Genomic DNA, 20483 nt, shown 5'->3' on the forward strand with positions numbered 1-20483 from the left:
TTTCTTCAGGAGTTTGCAAAGGTCTTGCTCATTTGGATGAAAATGTGTTTAGAACATCATGACCAGCATTGATGGTGGTGATGGCAGTGACAATGATGATGGAGTCATGGTGGTGATGCAGTGATGCAGTGATGGTAATGGTGATGCAATAATACAGTGATGATGATGATGCAGAGATGGTGATGCAGTGATGGGGTGATGCAGTGATGGTGGTGATGGTGATGTAGTGATGGTGATGCAGTGATGGTGCTGGTGCTGGTGACACAGTGATGGCAATGGTGATGCAGTGATGGCAGTGGTGATGTAGTGATGGTGATGGTGGTAATGCAGTGATGGTGATACAGTGATGGTGATGCAGTGATGGTGGTGATGGGACAGTGATGGTGGTGATGGTGATACAGTGGTGGTGATGCAGTGGTGGTGGTGATGGTGGTGATGTAGTGATGGTGATGCAGTGATGGTGGTGATGGTGATACAGTGGTGGTGATGCAGTGGTGGTGGTGATGCAGTGATCAGTGATGGTGGTGATGCAGTGATGGTGATGGTGGTGATGCAGTGATGGTGGTGAGGACAATAGAGATGGTGATAGTGACTATTGTGTTACTTGTGATGGTGATGATGCTAGCGATAGTGGTGTCTATGTAGTGATGATGGTGAGGGTGATAATGATCCTATGTTTGTAATGATAATAAGGACTATGGTGGTGGTAATATAGTGATGCTGGTTGGGATGGCAGTGGTGATGGTAGTTATTGTAATGCTGATTGTGATGGTGATGGTAGTTTTGGTGTTTTAGGTGTGGTAGTGATGATGCTGGGTGATGGTGGAGGTGGGCCATTCATCTAGTGGAGAAGAATCCCATGGCCAGGATTTACTTGGAGTAGGAGTTTGCACTGATGTGTTAGAATTTCTCTGTTGTTCTCAAGAAGTAATTTTGCCAAGCTTCTCCAGTCCTAGCCATAGCTGGAAATAAGAAGGGCTGGCAAAGGCTGAGGCTGGCTATACATACCCACATGGATTGTGTTTGGCTTTTCCTAGGGTGACCTTGGACCTCTGGGCCCCCCTGGGGAGCAGGGCCTCATTGGGCAGCGGGTAAGTGAAGCACATTTTCCTTCTAGAGTTCCCAGTCCTTTGCGAGAAGTGGGCAGAAGGGCTTGATTCAACCCCAGAGTCTCTCCGATTCCCCCTGAGTCCTGGCAGCTTTGTCTGGGCCCCTGGGTACCCAGTACCACTGTGGAGAGGAAGGGATTAACCCAGGAGTCCTGGCAGCTTTGGCTGGCTTCCCTCAGTGCCCAGCATCACTGTGGAGAGGAAGCATTCTGTGACCACAGTGTTGAACACCGCAGTATGCTTGCTGTCCAGTGACACACTTAGAGTTCCATCTGCAAGGCTCTAAGAAGGCCCCCAGTCAAGAAATCAACTTTGTTTGGCTTGACTCAGGGATTCCAGAAGTATTTAACCTCCAAATGCTTCCTTCAAGTACGTTTCTTCGAAAACTGTTCTACAGTTAGCTGTCACCTTCCCAAAAGAAACTGACAAGGTTTCCTTGTTCTAATAAGCCCCATGAGGCTTCTGGGTCTGCCTCTCTGTGCCCTGCACCTCTGCCCAAATGTGGACCCCTGGGACATGCAAGGACACAGCAGGTATCCTTGGCACCTTACAGACAGGGCAGGAAAGGCCAAGAGTGAGAGTTTGGACAGTCATCATTCAGGGCACCTGGTCCTCAACCTGTCTCCTCATTTCCCATCTTGTCTTCTTTGTGATGCCTCCCACTCCCCCTGCCCAGTCCCCGGAGACTCCAGAAACAAGGCAAAGTAAGAGGGGAAGACCCCAGGGCAGAAGAGAACATGGGAGCCTAGGGTCAAAAAAAAAAAAAAAAAAAAAAAACTAGCTATGTGTGGCCACCAAGCTTGCCCGTCAAGCCTGTTTAGAAGGCTGTGTTAAGAAAGGTCCCGAAGCCCCATCTAGGCTCAGTAAGTAAGCTAGAGAGGCAGATGAACACTCCCCGATGCCGACTGCGCATTAGGCGTATTTCTCAGACTAGGAGCATTAAATGAGTAACAGAAGGCCTGTCTAATGGAGCTCATGTTCTAGTGGATTGATTATTGATGCCTGTCATGGCTACAAAAGGAGCAGAATTTTCTCACTTGTCACCCTTTGCCATCCCTGCATCTGTTGACCTGTGTCCCCTCCTGACTCTGCCTCTGGACCCCTCTGAATTCTAAAACCAGAAGGAGGTACTAATTTTTAGATTGACAGCTTATTGGAGAGTTGGGAGCCTTTCTAGAGCCAGGATGACCAGCAGAGGTGTTAGATGGGGCCTTGGCATTTTTACTGTCTTTCTCAAACTTGCCCACAGAAGTCACAAACTGGCTTTACATTCTTCACATGAGAATGGGATTCCAGGAACAATTACTTCAGCTCCTGGAAGGAGGTGTTAGGTGGCTACCACCCATTTGCTGTCAGCCGGGTTTTCCAGATAAGACACGCCTTCCTATACAGACTAAGATTCTGTGTAAGGCCACACAAACATTGGTGATACTGAGGTTGGCCCTTGTCAGAGCCTGTTCTTACCCACCAGACCACACTGTCTTTCCAAGTCTAACCCATGAACCTCGGTGCCAGGCCTATGGAGCTCTGTGGCCCTTCTTCTGCCCCTTAAAAGTCCACTTGTTCAAATCTCTAGAACCAATGGATTCCTGACCCCCCTGCGGGGAGGGAAAGGCCCCTGCACCCCTACCCAGTAATACCACCCCATCTTTTCCTAACAGGGAGAGCCAGGCCTTGAGGGAGACGTTGGCCCCATGGGGCCCGACGGGCTGAAGGTGAGTTGTGTGTGTGTCTGGGCCATGATCTGAAAACGGCTTCTATGCCTGCTATAGTTCCCACAGAGCACTGAGAGACCAGCTCTCCTCAGTGGAAGACAGTGGGGACAACCAGCAGAGCCAAGGCTGGCCTTGCTCTACCTACTCACTGCCAACTCTCCTGGGGCGTGGCACAGTGGGTCTTCCCTACTCCTGTGAAAACAGCAGCTTCTGTCAGCTGAGCCCCGCCCAGCATGGGGCTTCGATATCCCTTCCCTTCCAAATGCTTTCAAGATCTGGAAAGTTCTGATCATCGCCAAAGGCTATAAACCACCACTCAAGAGGAACTAGTCACAGGGGTGCCAGGTACAATGCTCAGCCTTCTGTTTGTCACTGCCATTGATGCTAGCAGAGTACGTCTTCAGAGGAGGAAACAGACACAGAGACGTTAACAGGCTTGCTGTAACACACAGCCACTATCTACATATCCAACACACCAAGGCCTTTCTGCCCTCAACTTCCCCTCTCACTCTGCTGGACTGCACACCCTTTCTGGAGGAGCAGAGCAAAAAAGGAGGCTCACAAGGAAAATGGTCTGGCTGTGAGTGAAAGGCCAGTGGATTGCAGATGCTCCCCATGGGAGCTGTGGGCTTTCACCGAGCTGCACTGCGCTGCCGGTGGGCAGATGATGAGTAGGCATAGCTCCACCATCAGCCCCAGGACTTCTGCAGTCTCTTTCTGAGCCTTGTTCCCCAGGGAGGCTTTCTCTGGGCTGTTTGGATCACACCATGACCCAGGAGAGACTGCCCTCTGTAGTGCATGTCCCCACCCTAAGGATCCCCCTAAGCTGCCCTCTACATGGAAGCACCTCCACTTTTGTGAGTCCCAATTTCCCAACCCCAGAGCTAGGCCCCCATGCCCTGCCCTCCTCACAGGGTTCAGAGGACATTTGCCCCCCCTACACACACACCTGGGTGCTTTGCCAGCTCTTCTGTTTTCCTTGCAAGTGAAATAGCGCCCCCTGTTGTCCACTTACCTACTTGCTCTCAGTCCCAGTTCTGCTGCCTCCTGCTAGAACTTAGGGGTAAATCTGTTCAGAGACCTCCTTGGCCAGGTGCTGGCCATACCCAGTGATGGTGCCAATAGACCTAATGGTGCAAGCACTGTGTGTGCATAAAGTGCCCATCATGGCATACAGTAAGGGCTTGCTGAGGATGATCTCATTCAGGCTGCTCCAGCAGCCTCGCAGCTGCACTTATCAGCATCATCCCTCCCCGCTGGAGAAGTAAGGAAACTGTGGCTGGGGGCACAACCTCCTCATCCTTCTCCCGCAGTCTTTACAGGAGAGCAGGTCCAGGCTTTTCACAACTCTTTCCTCTGGCTTCCACGGCCAACCACTCCCTTGTCCTTGGACTGGAGTGGTCACTCAGGTGTCTGGCACCTTCCCGGTCCTTGAGTGGTCCTGGAAGTGGGCTCGCTCCTTAAAGTGCATGTCCATGGTTCGCCTTCATGGAGGAAGCTGCTTCTTTGGTGGCCGCAGCCCTTCACAATGCTCTCGTGTGCAATGTCTCTCTGTTGGTAGCAGCCAAGGTGCCAGTCACCGGCATCACACACCACCAGGGGCTGCGCTGGGTGAAGAAGTATTCCATCTGTGCTGGGGCCCGTTTGATCGAGCTGGCCAGAGTTGCAGCTATTGAGTGTAGTTGAAGGATCATGACCTGCGTGTGAGGGAGTCTGCCCCTGGCTCTCCGTGGGCTCTGCAGCCCTCTTTATTAGGTGGTCTTGCCGCCTCCGCCTCCATGCATCCTCAGTTCTTCCATCTGTGGACTGGGAGGGTTGAGACAGGCCACCCAGAAGGCTTTCTGAGCCTTGGCAGATATCATGGATTCCATACGTCTTCAGGGACCCTTACAGCCCATCCTCAAGGGCCCCACAGCACTCCCTCCCTTTCCAGCGGTGGGGGAGTCAGGCACAGTTTTGGACACTGGTTTTGGCCTAGGCCTAGCTTGGCTACCTGGAGCAACTGGCCTTCAAATGAGGCAGCAGGTGGCCAGAACGCCAAGCCAGAAGTGCAGTCCTGGAGCCAGAGGAGTCTATGAGAGCTGGGTCTGGGCCAGCAGCTCTCTGTGCCAGGCTGAGCTTGGAATCTGAGATGCTCAGTGGAAAGGGACCATGCAGGCAATCCGAGTGCCCGGCTCCGCTCTGAGTTGGTCTGCTCCTCAGTTGGAACTGTCCTCCCTCATGTGTCATTTGTAGCTGCCCCCCCCCCCGGCCAAGCTGGAAAGTACCTACAACTCCTCATGCCAGTCTCATTACCCCGAAGGTCAGGCTCCAGCCATCACATCTGTATCCTGATCCTCTCTTCCTGGTCAGGCCAAGCCCCACTCCATCTACCCTCCCACAGCTGCTCTGAGCTCTGGGTGCAGTTGTCAGCATCCCCCATAATCTATTGCAAGGCAGCACTGTACCTTTCCAAGCCTACTCCGTGACCCCCCAATTCCTCGCTCCTTCCCCTTCCTAGCCACGAATGCCCTCTTCTCAGGACCTACAACAGTCACAGCTAGGCCATGCAGACACACCACCGGCTCCATGCCTGGCAGAGACAGATTTGTGATGGATACTGCTTGGGCCCTGTAGCCACAGCGAGTCATAGCCCTTACCCGCCCTGGAGGGGCCCGGACAGCTCAGTTCTGCCCAGGGCCTGAGGCAAGGATGATGAGGTGAAGAGGCAGGGAGAACTAGAATACAACCTCAAGGGACACCCACAACTTACTGCAGAACCCGTGCTCATGGAGAGCCCAAAACGCCTGTGTCTTGGGTTCTCTCTCCCTCCCCCCCCTCTGTGTGTGTGTGTGTCTCTCTCTTTTTGTTTATTTTCTTTCTTTCTTTCTTTCTTTCTTTCTTTCTTTCTTTCTTTCTTTCTTTCTTTTTAGATACAGGGTTTCTCTAATGCTAGCTCTGCTGGCATTAAAGGCGAGCACCACCAGCGCCTAGCTCATGCCTTGGGTTCTTGAAGCCTGTCTAAAGGGTCCCTTCATATGACAGACTTTTACAGGCCCCCTCCCTCAGTCTCGAGGAGTCCTTGAGTCCTTGCTACACCTTCCTAACTCACAAGAGCTCTTCCCGTGGACCTCCATTTTCCACGACTTGGTGCCAGCTGCAAATTAACTGTCCTCCAAAGGGTGGGACTTGGGGCCAACTGGCTTGACTTAGCTCTGCCTCAGTTTCCTTATCTGCAGATAATGCCGAAAGAAGACCTCCAGGGAAAGTACTGAAGGCATGCAGGGCAGCTCACTGGCTACTGGTCTCCAGGTGACCTGCAGTGTAGAGCTTTTGATGACCTGGTTTTTGTTGTTCTCTCTTTTTCCTGCTGCCCCTCACCCAGGGGGACAAAGGTGACCCAGGGCCTGATGGTGAGCGCGGTGAGAAGGGCCAGGAGGGGCTGAAAGGAGAAGATGGGCTCCCTGGGCCCCCAGGCATTACTGGCATCCGGGTGAGTGTGTAGCTGCTAGCAGCATGGGGCTCTGGGGGAGGGGCCATCCTTCATACCTGTCCAGGCCTCCTGAGAAGTCTTCTAGTTTGTCCCTCCCCTGCTCAGCCTTCCTAGGCCCTCAGGAAAAACTGTTCCCTGTGGCCCTGCAACCTCATCCCATCCAACTCCACACCCAGCCTGTTTTCGTAGCTCCTGGGTCAAGCTCAACCCTCCTCTGGGCCTTTGTACCTGCTTGTCTCTCTATCCAGTACAGTCTCCCTTCTTTCCTGTTCTCCTTGTACCCGTGTGCCTTTGGTTGTCCTCACAGACAGTTCCTAGCCTTGAAAGCCACCCTGACCCTTGGCTAGGCATCCCAGGAGGCCAGGACCTTGTGTGATTTAGGTTCTTGTTTTCCATCTGTGACACTGTAGGGGTGAAACTGAGAAGGCAGAAACTCTGCCCCCCACCCAGGTAGAACTTTACTCAGTCCTGACCGCAGACACCATGAGTACGTTCCCGAGACCTGGAACCCTGGTAGAGGGCAGAAACTGTTCTGTTTCAGTGTTTGCAGATGGCATACCTAGCGGTTTCTAGAATGTTCTTTAATTAGATAGCAGTCCTGAGGGCTGGGAGACTCAGAGTGGTAAAGGAACCTGGCTCAGGTCATACAGTAAGAAGCAGCAAGCCAGGATTTCAACCTCTGTATGTACATCCCGTCCCTGTGCTGTGACCTCACTGGAATTCAGAGCCTGAACAGGCTACTGGGACAAGGACAGATGGAAGGTAGAGTATTCTGATATTTGTCTGATGGCCAAGGGTGTATATGGAGCAGGACTCTGTGGCCAGCTCAGTGTTCTGCTAGGCTCCTGGAATCCGGCCACCTTGCAACAAACTGGGGCTCCCCCAGAGCCCCATGCTGCAGGCCAAAGTGTCAGGCCTGCAGGTGTCTGCTCTGAGCCAGCCTTGGCCTTAGCCCAACTCCATGAGCTGGATGCTTCCCTACTGCTCCCCCCCCCCATAATCTGCCTGCTGACCAATGAATACCAATGGCAGATTCATGCTGTTACCTGGGCTCAGCAGCCCATGTTTCTTCTGGCCTGCCCCTGACTGCTCCTCAGCCATTGAAGTGACCAGTCTGGGAGGGATCCAGATTAGCCAGCAACATACTGGCTGTGGGAAAATATTTGTTACCTAAAAATAGAGCCAAAGTGCTAATCGCCCTCAGAAGCAAGGGGATGAGGTCACTGCCCAGCCCAAGAGTGTAGGCAGTGTGCCTGTCAGACCCGCCTGCTGCTGCTCCTCAGCCCTGACGATATGGGTGAGAAGGACTTTAGCAGGAAAGGAAGGGGTGGCCCTTCGCCTCATTAAACCCCCCTCCCCTGTGTGACTTTACAGTTGCCCCTAGCCCTCACTGGCCTCAGTGTTGCTATGCTGAAAATTTGGAAAGAATGGATGCCGAGGTTATTTTGAGTTCCAAAGTCCTAAGGCCATTCTCTCAGTGAGTGTGTGATACTGCTGTGCAGTGGGGAGCAACCGATCTAGACATAGCCTTAGAACCTGAGTTCAAAGGTCAAACCCTTGGGTCCCTGGCTTGAGCAGGAACTGGGTTCCTTCAATGTGTCAGGCAAACTGCTACCCATCTCTTGACCTTCGTGAAGAGGAAATGGGGAGCTAGGGAGATGCTCTAGTGGGTTTGCTCTACCAGTATGAGCTTGGTTGTTCCACAAACAACCTGAGTGGGAATTTTAAGCACCCTGGAAACAGATGGGCATGGCTGCATGTTCTGTACCATGGGATCTTGATGGCCAGTTGGCACAGCCAAAACACAACTTTCTTGTTCAGTAAGACACCTTGTCTCTGGGGAATATGACTGTGGGCAAAAGACACGGGATGTCCTCTGACCTCCACATATGCACACAGACATGTACACGTATGTGTTCAGATGCCAGCATGGTACACATATACACATTAGAGAGTGGAGAGGAGAAACATTGGGGAGAAAAATCTTTACAAAAGTGCATAGAAATAGGAAAGTTTGGAGGAAAAAAATGCATAGAAGCTGCTGGTGGTGGCTGTGGTTGGTCACATGGCTGTGGTGGACGGCATGGGAGATTGCCATTCAGCAGGCCCCCACAGTTCTCATATGCCACAGTTGGCAGGGTGTCTCTGGTCTAGAGGAATGCTTCCTGCTCTGTGGCCTGGAGACAGCGGCTTACTTGAAAATAGCATTTTATAAGCCACCAAGGCCTTTCTAGCAATGTGGCTATGGTCACACGCTATGTGACGATACTTCATCCTCGAGGGACTGCACATACACTAGTGATTACGTAACATTTTACAGTCTGGTGATGTTATCTTAGTTTTTATATAAGTGTGCAATGATGCCCAATGGCCGAGCTGACTAGAGACACACTTTGTAGCTGTGTCCTCAACAAAAAGTGATTTCTGCCTGTCTGCAATAGGATCCAAGTCCTCTAATGATCTCAGAGTTCCACCATAGGGTACTCACAGCTGGAGGGGCCCCTTTAAACAGGGTCCCCACAGAGGCCTGGTCCCATCCCCCAGCACTGTACCAGTTCTGAGATTCATATTGAGGCAGCACGTGGGGGGTTTATTATTGGCAGAGTAGCATTGCTCGGCTGACACTGTGTGGTAGAAATAGGAGAGCCACACATGTGACTTAAAGTCCTCCAGTGGGATGAATGGAAGTGACATTTCCTCAGCCTGGTAGATGGGAAGTTGTCTTTCAACACAGTATCAACATTTAGATGGCATTAATGGGGCCCAGCAAGATGGCGGCTCAGCAGGTAAAGGGGCTTGCTGCCAAGCCTGACAACCTGAGTTCAATCCCTGGAACCCACATGGTGAATAAAGAGAAGCAACTACCCACAGGTTGTCCTTTGACCTCACACACGCCCTGCGACATGTTCTCCCTGCCACAGGCAAAATATAAATAAATGGTGATGTGATAAAATGGAATAAAACTTTAAAAGCACAGATAGGACCTCTTTTTTCTCTCCCCTGTACTAAGTTTGCAGACTCACTCACAGATGCCCCAGCTCAGATTAAGTCTCTTTGGGAACACTTGATCTGTGCCTAGACCTCAGAAAATCTGCTCATTTGACCTACAGAGGGAATGGCCTGGGTGCCTGGGAGGAGAGGACATCTGTGTCCCAGCATGATGCCCACTGTGAGGAGACCCCTCCCCCCCCAAGGAATCCAATAGCAGTGACTGGAGTGTGGACAAAACCACTTGGTGACTACATCAGGGCCAACTGTGCACCAATGGGACCTGGACCAAGCAGTCCTTGAAGAAACAGGGGATTGTCTTTAAGGGAGTCTCCATGGGGAGCTCAGTACAGAGAGCTGGTCTCTGTGCCTCAGATAACTGGGTCAATGGTGGAGGCAGCAGGAGAGCTTTACCCTTGGAAACACCTGCTGTGACTGACAATGTTGTGAATGTGCCATGTCACCAAGTTGAATCCCTCTCTGAGGTCACCTAAAATGCTGTGTCCATGACACGGACCAGGATGGCAATCAGGAAGTTAGGTTATGCTCAAGGCCACATAGGGACTGAGTGACATGGGTTTGGAACCAGGCATTGCGCTCCCAAGCACGATGCTTCTCAGAGCTGCCCTCCTTCCCTCAGTCCTTAACTCTCTGCTGCTCTTTCTTCTGTGTCCCCTCAGGGTCCGGAAGGAAAGCCCGGCAAGCAGGGTGAGAAGGGCAAGATGGGAGCTAAGGTAGGTCCTCAGCTTTTGAAGGTCACATCCCACCCCACCCACCTTCCAGGGCCAGCAACCACAGGCAACCAGTCTTTCTCTCTCTCTGCAGGGTGCCAAGGGCTACCAAGGACAGCTGGGGGAGATGGGCATCCCCGGAGAGCCTGGGCCCCCAGGCACCCCAGGTCCCAAAGGGTCCCGGGGCACCCTAGGACCAATGGTGAGGATCTGGGCTTGGAGGAGGGAACAAGAACAAGGAGGGGCTTCCCTGTAAGAATCACCCACCCCACTGTTCTGAACCCCAAGCTTTCCTGTCCCAGCCACCTCATTTCTATCCCAGATTTCTTTGGGGACAACCCAAAGCTACAGCTCCTGAATACACACAAGCATGGCAGGCAAAATGTACCTCATAAATTGCAGGATGCAGTGGGTTCCTGCTGCTTTCTGTGGACCCTGATTGAAAAAGACTCTGCTGAGAGATGGGGAAGGGGCCAGATTCCTGACTGCAGACAGGGTGAGGTGCTGCAGGTCCTTGAATGGCTGGAAGAGAGTCTCAGGGCCCTGCTAGTCCTGAGCCAAAGCCAAAGAGTATGATAGCTGAAGAGACACCGGGCAGTGGAGGAGTTGTGGCATCTTTAGGTAAATGGTGCAGTACCCTTTTATGTGGTATTAAAGCTTTCATGGTGGTGGTTTCTTGCCACACACGTGATGTCATGGGTAAAACCTGAGGGGATACACAAAAGCATCCAGTAGTCAGTGATTTACCCCTGGAGTCCAGACTCAGGCAATGAAAGCATAGGTAGCAGTGGGTTGGAGAGTAGGGGAAGGCATCTCAATAATACTCATTAAGTGGAAGTCTCAGAAGTTTGAGCACTAACAGTGGCTTAGCTCAGGTGGCTCTAAAGGTTCTAGAAAATGTTACCTACATCTTCATAAACCATAGGAGCATAGAGAAGGAAAGGGTTAAGCCAGTAAATGCCTGGAAAAATTTCCCATTTCCTTCCACCTTGTTCTCCTTGGTTCAAGACATCACTGTATGTGCCAGGCTGCTGAGCTGAGTAGCTGTGCCTGGGGAGAAACATATATTCACAGCATACAGGACACCCACCATATCCCTGCTGTGGGAGCCATACTGCCTTACCAACAAGGATCTTCTCCTCTCTAGGGTGCTCCAGGACGCATGGGAGCCCAAGGAGAGCCAGGGTTGGCTGGTTATAATGTAAGTGACACCCATTACAGGAATCTCCTTCCCACCCTCTGGAACTGTCCCTGCATCCTGGACATTCTTCCCACTAGAGGGAAAAAGATCCAGGTCTCATAGGCTCCGGGAACTCCTAGACCTCATAGATTAGGGTGGGGTAAGAGTAGAACTGCAGTGATATGGCAGAGAGAGTGCCAATACACACCCCAGGACCCAAGTGTACAGAGGTTTCTGACCCACCTGGTCCTGCAGTCCTTTAGTCCCAAATAAACACACAGAGGCTTATATTAATCATAAACTGTTTAGCCAATGGCTCAGGCTTCTTACTGGCAGGCTCTCTATTAGTTATTAACACATTTCTATTACTCTGTGTATCGCCACATGGTCTTGGCTTACTGGAGAATTCTCAGTGTCTTATCCTCCCAGTAGCTACATGGAGTCTCCCTGTTGACCGTGTCTCTGCTTTTTCTTTTTGCCTTTCCCAGAATTCTCCTAGTCTGGTAGCCCTGCCTATAATTCCTGCCTGGCTAATGGCCAATCAGCAATTCATCAACCAATAAGAGAAACATATATTCACAGCATACAGGACACCCGCCATCACCCCCATAGATGGTGGGTGCTCTATGCATATGCCAGCTGCATTTGTCCCCTAAGGAGGGACCATTGTGCTCCCAGATCCCCCATACACATTCAGGAGATGAGGGCGCAGAGAGGGCAGGCTTGGTTAGGAAGGAATGGGGGCTCAAAGCAGTCAGAGAACACATGTGCTGGCCAGGCCTGGAAGCTTGGTGCTTTTGGCCAGCCTTGGTGGCCCTTGCCAGACCCAGGGAATACAGGAGACACAGCAGGAAAAAGAGAGGACAAAAGACATGGGAGGAGGGCTACAGAGTCATCTGTAATTGCCAGATGGCCTCTTACCACTACTCTGCCAAGGCAGTGGTCCCCCGCCTTTGACTCCTACCGCCCCAGGGCACCACAGCAGGCCCCACTACCCAAGTTGGCACAGGATTAGAAATGTGTCTGGAACCAATAGGCATATCTGGAAAGACAGGGAGGTGCAGGCAGGGGTGGGATCCTGTTTGTTATACTGTCCCCATCACTGAGTCCTTTGTCATTTGTCCCTCCTGTATTCTCAAGCCCTCTTCAGTTCTCTCCATTTTGTTTGCCTGCAGGGACACAAAGGCATCACAGGACCTCTCGGGCCTCCTGGGCCCAAAGGCGAGAAGGTAGGTGTTTTGCATCTTAGAGCTGTAGCTAGAGTCGAGACCAGCTCTGGAGCTTTGGGGATGCAGTAACAGGGAGCAGGGTAAGGCATCCCTGTGCTCATGGCTTCAGGGTCACCTGGCAAAAATGAACAGGGTGTCACGATCAAGTCTCTGTTATCCCCTCATGTTGTGGACAGTAGCACTGAAACAGCACACAAGGAGCTCACTCAGCTCAAGGGAGGAGGGACGCTGAAGAAGGAGAAGATTCAGGAGGAGGGCTAGGGCCCCGGGGATGTGTGCTCTCCCACTAGGGCTCTGGAGATGAGAAATTGCCAGGGAAAATCTTGGCTGGTCATGAACACCATTCACAGAAAGGAATACACGAGGGCCTTAAGGTGTAAGGAATGGCCCCTGGGTCATGTCTTCAGTGATCCCCAGTGGGCCTGGAGCCAGAAATCTGGGTTCCCCATTCTCCCTTGTCCCCCTCCTTTCCCTCCTCATGGCTGGAACGCTTCCTAGCAGGCTGTGTCTTTGCCTCCTTGTCCCTGGCCTCTCCAACCCTCGATTCTTTTGCCGACTCAGCTCCCCACTAACTAAGTCCTGCTGTGGTGAGTCACACTGGCTTGGCATGCTATCCTTGGGCCCCTCCTTCCTGCCTGTCTGAGTACAGATCTGCAAGTACAGTGGTCCAGGCAGGCCCTGGCATGGTCTCCGAGAGGCTGTAGGAAGCACACTCAAGCCCTCAGCTCTCCTCAGCCATCATAAGGCTTCCAGGGATGATGCAGGGGGTGAACACAAACCCTGGGGCCAGGTGGAGATGGAGCCCCCAGTGCCACCACTCAGGGTCAGAGGTAGTCCCCATGAAATGTATTGGCATGCAGTAGAAGGCTATGACATCTCTAGGTGACATAAGCTTTGGGAGTGTTCTTGTGCATAGCTCATTGTTGATGGGAATTTTGTTCTATGGCTCATGGCCATCAGTAATGAACAACCAACTGCAGACTGGCTGGTGCTGGGACAGGGAATGGGTTGCAGGGGAGATGTGCGGAAGCCCTGCTCTTTCCCAAGGATTTCCCCAGAACAGGTGGGGACACTCAGCCTCTTGGAGCATAGGGGTCTGCTTCTAAACAGTAGTCGGATGGTGCTGCTGAGTCCCATGCCTCTAGCCAGCACCAGACCCAGAGTATGAACCAGTCTGCACTTGTAGATAGTATTCTTGTCTATACAAGTGGCCAGATGGAGGGACCAGGCTGAGAACTAGGAGAGGTGAAGCAGACCACTAATGTTTAAATGTCCCCCCATCCCCCTGCAGCCCTGCTGGTGCCATGGTATGTCTTGGCCCTTGACTCCTGGTTGACCCTGAATAAGATGGTTCTTGTCATGGGCCTCATTCTTCTCCTATTCTGTGAAGTGGGAGTGAGGGAACTTTCATAGGGTTGCTATAGACTCTATAAGACAATATATGAAATGGCCCTATGCATGCCTAACTAAAGACTATCTGGTAAGCCCTGGTGCCCAGTGAGGACTTCTGGTCCCCTGACCCCATTCATAGTTGGATCAAGATCACGTGCAGGATGAAGCCCATGTCTGTGGGGACAGTTTGTTCTAGGTGCCTGGCTGGATCTCACTTGCCTTTAACTGCTGCCTGTAAGGCCACAGGGCCCCAGCTGAGGGTAGGATACCAACATTCAGACTGGCCAGCGCCGAATTTCAGTTCTGACGATTTCCCTCTTCCTGCCCCTCATGCTTCCTTCCAACTCTGTGGGCAGTGGAGGGTTCTGGGTGCCCTGGCTAGAGTCCAGAGGGGTTCCCAGGAGAGGTGACACCAGTTTTCTGGGGCTGGAGTCTGAGCCCTGAGGTCCCATCTGATCTGTGCAGCTGCATTTCAACCATCTGTGTGGCTGACAAGAGCCATCCCACAGCTGGACCAGGGCCCAGGATGGCCTGCCTTGGCCCAAGGTCTCCACTCTAGTCTGCTCCTCTTTCAGCCTGTCCTAGGCATCCATGTGGCATGTGGACACTGTGGCTACTATTACCTACAATGGCCATTTTGACTGCTGGTCTCCTAGTCTGCCTGCCTATGGAGGCTGGCCTTCATCCCTGAGGAAGGTGCTTTCCAGCCAGCAGTTCACTAACTCCCAGAGTGGTCTTTGCCTAATGCTGGTTCTGTGGTGTCCACAGGGGGAGCAGGGCGAGGATGGCAAGGCTGAGGGGCCCCCTGGGCCCCCTGGAGATCGGGTAAGTTCCCTTTCCACTCCTCTGACTTCTCCATGTAACCAGGCACCCACTGCTGAGAGTCCACAGAAGCTGGGACTCATGCTTATCCATTGTCTTCATCATTCAGGGTCCTGTAGGCGATCGAGGAGACCGTGGGGAGCCAGGAGACCCTGGATACCCTGTAAGCATCAGAACTCTACCTTTGGGAGGGTAGGGATGGCGGAAAGGGGATGGCAGTCTGCACTGGACACAGGCTCCTGTCTCCACCCTATTTCCTCCACTGGCCATAAGGGGCAGAGAGCATGCTTTATGAGACCAGGTTAACACAATGAAGGAAAAGCCTGACCTCTGCTGAGGCACAGGAGAGTGAGGTTGGGGACATAAGCCATCCACAGCAGATTGGCTGAATTTCCTTCCAGCATGATCTTGAGTAGTCACTTCTTCTGGTGAGGGAAGGGTAGAGGGCTGGTTCATTTGTGTCTTGTAACAGCCTTCTCCCTCCATTTAAGCTCGTCAATTGCTGTTCTACCCACTTAGCAGCTAAGAAAGCTAGAACTTCGAGAGGGTCAATGATGTGGCCAGGGAGGACAGTGGTTCTCTGGCTACTTCGGAGGGGCCTCATCTGTCTCTCCTTGGCTTTCAGGGTCAAGAGGGAGTTCAAGGCCTCCGTGGAAAGCCGGGCCAGCAGGGCCAGCCTGTAAGTCCTGTATCTCTTTGCTATAAGTGGGTGGAGCATCAGAAATGACAATGGAGCCTTTTAAAGCTTAAAAGGGTCTGCCCTATAGGAGGACATGAGGAGGCTGCACCCCCAAGGCCCCCATCCTCCTCAGGTGGAGACTGGCCACCCTCCCCAGGAGAGCGGCCTGGGGCCACCTTGTGTCATCTCACCTTGGTTTGCAGGGGCATCCAGGACCCCGGGGGCAGCCAGGACCTAAAGGATCAAAAGGCGAAGAGGTGAGAGGGCTGGGCGTCAGTGGGGAGGCCAAGCCCTGGAGTCAGGGGCATGGACTGTTCTAGGGCAGCACAGTCAGCAAGGTGGGGCTGGGAAGTACCATCCTCTACAGGTTCTGCAGCCATGTGCATGGAATGAGGGATTGGCCCCTGGGTGGAAGTTAGTGTAGCCAGGAACTCAGCTCACATCTCTGCCAGGCTGTACTGAAGGAGCAAGAATAGGGAGCAGCTATTGAGGGATGAAGGACGGAGGTAGAAAAGTAGTGGGACAAGATGGTCACCTGGAGTGAGTCCTTGTGGTGGACCCCAGATCCCTGTAGTTCCTCCCTGCTCTAGGTCTGATAAAGACCTTCCTCACAATGTTCCCTGGGCCCACACTCTTAGGGACATCTATAGTCAAGACTGACTGGCCCAGCTGGCCCTGGGCTCCAGGTCTGAACATAAATGTGGTGCCTATGAATGGTCTTGGCAGCAAGGGAGCCAGAGAAGGAAGTCGGGGCCTAGAGCAGCAGGGGTAGCCCTGAGTGACTCTGGGAGTGGCCACAGCCCTGGGTTTCCAGGCACATGGCTCTCTGGTAGATCACACTCATTCACAGGAACTACTTTCCTCCTTTCAGTGTCTCCTTCCAGGGCTCCCAGGCCCTGCTAATGTCCAGCTTTTGTTTCTGCTTTCTCAGGGTCCAAAGGGAAAGCCTGGCAAGGCTGGGACGTCAGGCCGGAGGGGAACTCAGGTGAGTGGCCACAGCTGCTCTGTCCCCACCAGTTTCTCTGTCCTCCTGAAAAGGTTTAACCAGATGCTTCTGTCCCTCCAGGGACTGCAGGGGCTGCCAGGGCCCCGGGGTGTCGTAGGGAGACAGGGCCCTGAGGGCATGGCTGGAGCTGATGGGACTCCTGGCAGGGATGGCCGGCCAGGATATCAGGTAAGCAGGATAGCAGGGACTTCCACAGGCTATACACAGGGCATGGGCCTGAAGAGCCAGTCAGAAAACTGGGTGGCATATCAGTTGATGGCTTTCCAACCTTTGGGATTCTTATCGTCTTATTGTCTTATTGTCCTATCCTCTGGCAAGTGTAACTTCCTTCTACTGGGTCCCAGACATCAAACATCCTCCACCTGTTTTCTTTGCAGGGACAGCAGGGAGATGATGGGGCCCCTGGCCCCATGGGCCCTGCTGGGAGAAGAGGAAACCCAGGTGTGGCTGGTTTGCCTGGAGCACAGGGGCCTCCAGGATTCAAGGTCAGCTCTTTTATTAATCTATCTTTTCCTCCCTAGTCCTGACTGTAATGATACTGACTCTTAGAGTATCTGTGTCCTCAGGCCCATGTGAACATGGAACCCTTGTTGTGAACTTTTTCTTGGGGGAGGGGGGGGATCCCTGCCCTCGTGTGGACCCAAGTTTGAAGGATAGTTTGTCCAAGTGACTATAAATACTGCCCCCTACTGAATCTTATAAACCTTCCACATTAGTTTAGTTGTTCATGGGCGCCCTCTGGTGGGTCTTTATGAGAAAACAGGTTGCTTACCACAGGGATTCTCTGTAGTCTCCTTAGAAAGGGTCTTTGAGCTGCTTCTGTACCTAGCTTACGACCACACCCTAAAGGCAATATGTAAATGAAAGACCTAGACATGGTGTTTGTCTTCCCTAAGTTCTTGGTCTAGTTGGGGAAAGGTTAGGGCTCTCTGTATTTGGCCAGAGAGGCAGGGGTGGGGACAAGTTTGGAGAAGAAGAAGCCTATATGTTGGGGGGGGGCACCACAGTGAAGAGAGAGATTTGATGGACAACAGAGAGAAAGCCAGAGTCCTGAGGGAGGCTTCTGCTGGGAGTGAACTTGTCCCACCTCATCCTCGAGCCTCCCTCTACCCTCTGCCATGCTGAGACCCCTGTGAAATCACTACTCTCCTGCTCCTAGACTCCCCGTCCACTGGCCTTGGGACATGTATCTCCTTGACAGGTGATTTTGATGTGTTTCTTTAAGGGTGAAAGTGGGTTACCTGGGCAACTGGGTCCCCATGGAAAGCGAGGGATGGAAGGTGGAACAGGACTTCCTGGGAACCAGGGGGAGCCAGGATCCAAAGGCCAGCCGGTGAGTGAGTGAGTCCCAGGGCACATACATGTCCACACAGCTACATGCCTAGAGCCACGAGTACACACAAATGCACATGTACACACACACCCACATAGACATGCTCAAAAAGCACATACACTCACATGCACGCACACAAACACTCATGTTCATACATGTACACACAGGCCTAGAAGCTATCTGTGTAGTTGATGCCAAAGTCAGAGCTGCACTCTCTGAGTGTTAGACAGCATCCTCCTCCTGTGCAGGAAGGAAGTGTCATGCATGGGGCTAGAAGAAGACATCTGTGGGCCCTTCAACATGAGAATCAGGGTCATGGGTAGAAGCTGACTCTGTGACAGTGTTCTTTCTGTCTCCCTATGCCTACCTAACTGGAAAATAAGTAGACATCTAAATGGGTCAAAAAAGAAATCAGAAAGGTTAGCATTTTGAATCACGTGAAATAAGAACACACTGCATCGAAATTGGTGGGATACTGCCCAGACACTTAAATCAATGTTGGTATCAGAGCCCATCCTAAGACTCTAAGAAAAATAGAAACAATGTAAGTGGTAGAAAGGAAATTATGAAGATCATAAATAGAAAATTCAGTTTTTTAGATTAAAAAATTCATATATGTCTAGTTAAACTTCTCAAGGCAAAAACAGTAGAATATCTGCATATGTATGTATATGTAACTAATGTCAGAATGATAGATGGTGTCTATCACTAAAGACATCAGAGAGGACAAAAGTGCAGCCCCAGGGAGTATTATGAATAACTTTGTGCCAGGAGACTAAAGAACCTAGATGAAATGGGCAAATCCCTTCAAAGGCCAACCTATCAAAGCTCACTTGAAGGAGGCGGCCATCCTGCCCTGCCTGGTGTCTCTGAAAGAGTGTGAGCCTGTCGTGCACACTAGCTTCTCACCAAGAAAACTCTGGGCCCAGATGCCCCCCCCCCCCGTGGTTCTATTGGACACTTGAAGAAGCAAGAGTACAAACTCTATAGAAACCTCCAGAAGCCAGAACAACACTCAGTCAGTGAAGTCATTATTACTCTTAAAGTCAGTCTAAGACATTTAAGAAAAGAACACAACAGATCAGTGTATCTCATAGAGAAATTTTCAATCAAGTGTTATCAAAATGGAAGTTAAGACTGAATAAAAAAGGTTAATTCATCAAGGCCAAGCGAGGCTGACTACAGGAAGGCAAGGCTGGAGTGACATTTGAAAATAAGTCAGCATAATTCATACTAAACTAATTCATCAAATTGAAGAAGAAAAACCACTTACTGTTTCCATAGGGGAGGGGGAAAACCCTCAGTAAACTAAATATGGAACTTCCTCAATTTGATACATGATATCCAAGCAAATCCTACAGATAATGTGCATAGTGATGGTTGGCTGGATGCTTTTTTCCAAAGAGCAGAAACGGATCACTACTTTTACTAATGTCATACCATAGACCCAGTGCAATGAGGCAAGAAAAATAAATAAAGGCATTCTCATAAAAAAGGAAGGAGTAAATATTTATTGTATTAAATGGTTTTCTAAGCAGTTGTCAGTGGAGGGTTTCTGTTAGACTGTGCTTAGTAGAGCTGTTCGGGTGAGCAGGAAACATCTGTGGGTCTGTTTGTCCTCTCCAATAAGGACCTGGAGCAGGAGCTCCTGAGTAGAGAGCATCACTGTGGGACTCCGAGCTAGGTTCTGCCTGCTCCTCTGGCAGAGGGCATAGGCGCCTGTCTGCTCCACCCCTGCACTGACTGGCATCTGGCATAGATGACGGGCAGCGTCCTTGTCCTGGCTCCACTCACACCATCTTGTCCTGCTCTCTCCACAGGGTGACTCTGGCGAGATGGGCTTCCCAGGAGTAGCTGGCCTCTTTGGACCCAAGGTAAAAAGTGGCAGCCCACTGTGTCAACTGATGTTCATCTGTGTGTGGATTCACTCCACGAGCCTTCACAGTGTGGGTCAGGAACCAGCTGGAAGTGTGCTCAGCCTAGCAGCTCTAAGCCCGGGGCACATGACTCGATACAAGCCTTGCTTTCCCAGTCTGTGAAAGGAAAAGAACAATAGTCAAAGACTATTGCAAAAATTAGAGAGCACCCTGCTGGCACGCAACTTGTGCCTAAGAACCAGGGGCCTTTACTATTCTTCCCAGGGCCTCTCAGCTAAAATAAAGAACTCAGGTGAAAGAAAACTCCTAGGTACTCCCCAGTGGCTGCCCCAGGCTCAGCCCTTTTCTGCCTCTCACAGGGCCCCCCTGGAGACATTGGCTTCAAAGGCATCCAAGGCCCTCGCGGGCCTCCTGGCTTGATGGTAGGTCTCCTTCCTCCCTGTCTCCTCCTGGTAAACACCCAGGCCCAAGGCTGGCCGTCAGCTGGTTGAACACACATATTTTTTCTGCTCCTTTGCTGTTAGAGCCTCCTCTCCATGCAGTTGTTGCCAGCTTCATGCTTTTGCTAATGATGTCCCTGCTAGCAGACTAAACAGCCCCTGCTACGGCCCCAGTCCTTTCCTTCCCTACTCTTGTGGCCCACCCCAGCATGCAGGAATGCTCAGGAGACGCATGGCCTAGCCCTGCTTGAAGGGGTTTCCTTTTCATGCCCATGGGACACTCAGCTGCCACCCTCCCCTGTCACTCTGTTCCCCAGGCCCAGATCGAGGACTCATAGCCTCTCTCTCCTTTAGGGAAAGGAAGGTATCATTGGGCCCCCAGGAATGCTAGGACCTTCTGGACTCCCGGTATGTGTGTGGGGGAGGCTGCAGGGTCTCCTGCATTGGAGGTTCAAGTATTTCATGACTCAGAAGCTAGTCTGAGCCTCAGTTTCCCCATATGGGAAATAG

At 51.8% G+C, this 20483-nt stretch overlaps 1 protein-coding gene across 7 annotated transcripts in view; it reads left to right on the forward strand.

The window, feature by feature from the left end:
* Col27a1 (collagen type XXVII alpha 1 chain) overlaps positions 1–20483 on the forward strand; it is a 118343-nt gene that overhangs the window by 87872 nt on the left and 9988 nt on the right. For 6 of the 7 annotated variants that reach the window (XM_051187953.1, XM_051187956.1, XM_051187951.1 and 3 more), the window contains exons 35-52: positions 1038–1091; positions 2771–2824; positions 6189–6296; positions 9965–10018; positions 10110–10217; positions 11163–11216; positions 12371–12424; positions 14585–14641; positions 14748–14801; positions 15264–15317; positions 15521–15574; positions 16249–16302; positions 16384–16491; positions 16701–16808; positions 17549–17656; positions 19477–19530; positions 19893–19955; positions 20328–20381. In XM_051187953.1, the coding sequence (XP_051043910.1) occupies positions 1038–1091; positions 2771–2824; positions 6189–6296; positions 9965–10018; positions 10110–10217; positions 11163–11216; positions 12371–12424; positions 14585–14641; positions 14748–14801; positions 15264–15317; positions 15521–15574; positions 16249–16302; positions 16384–16491; positions 16701–16808; positions 17549–17656; positions 19477–19530; positions 19893–19955; positions 20328–20381 (1254 nt within the window). Of the gene's footprint in view, positions 1–1037; positions 1092–2770; positions 2825–6188; positions 6297–9964; positions 10019–10109; positions 10218–11162; positions 11217–12370; positions 12425–14584; positions 14642–14747; positions 14802–15263; positions 15318–15520; positions 15575–16248; positions 16303–16383; positions 16492–16700; positions 16809–17548; positions 17657–19476; positions 19531–19892; positions 19956–20290; positions 20382–20483 lie in introns of those variants that run through there. The other variant, XM_051187958.1, reaches the window with a different exon arrangement.

Source organism: Phodopus roborovskii, unplaced genomic scaffold (genome assembly GCF_943737965.1).
Source record: "Phodopus roborovskii unplaced genomic scaffold, PHOROB, whole genome shotgun sequence".
Classification (NCBI taxonomy): domain Eukaryota; kingdom Metazoa; phylum Chordata; class Mammalia; order Rodentia; family Cricetidae; genus Phodopus; species Phodopus roborovskii.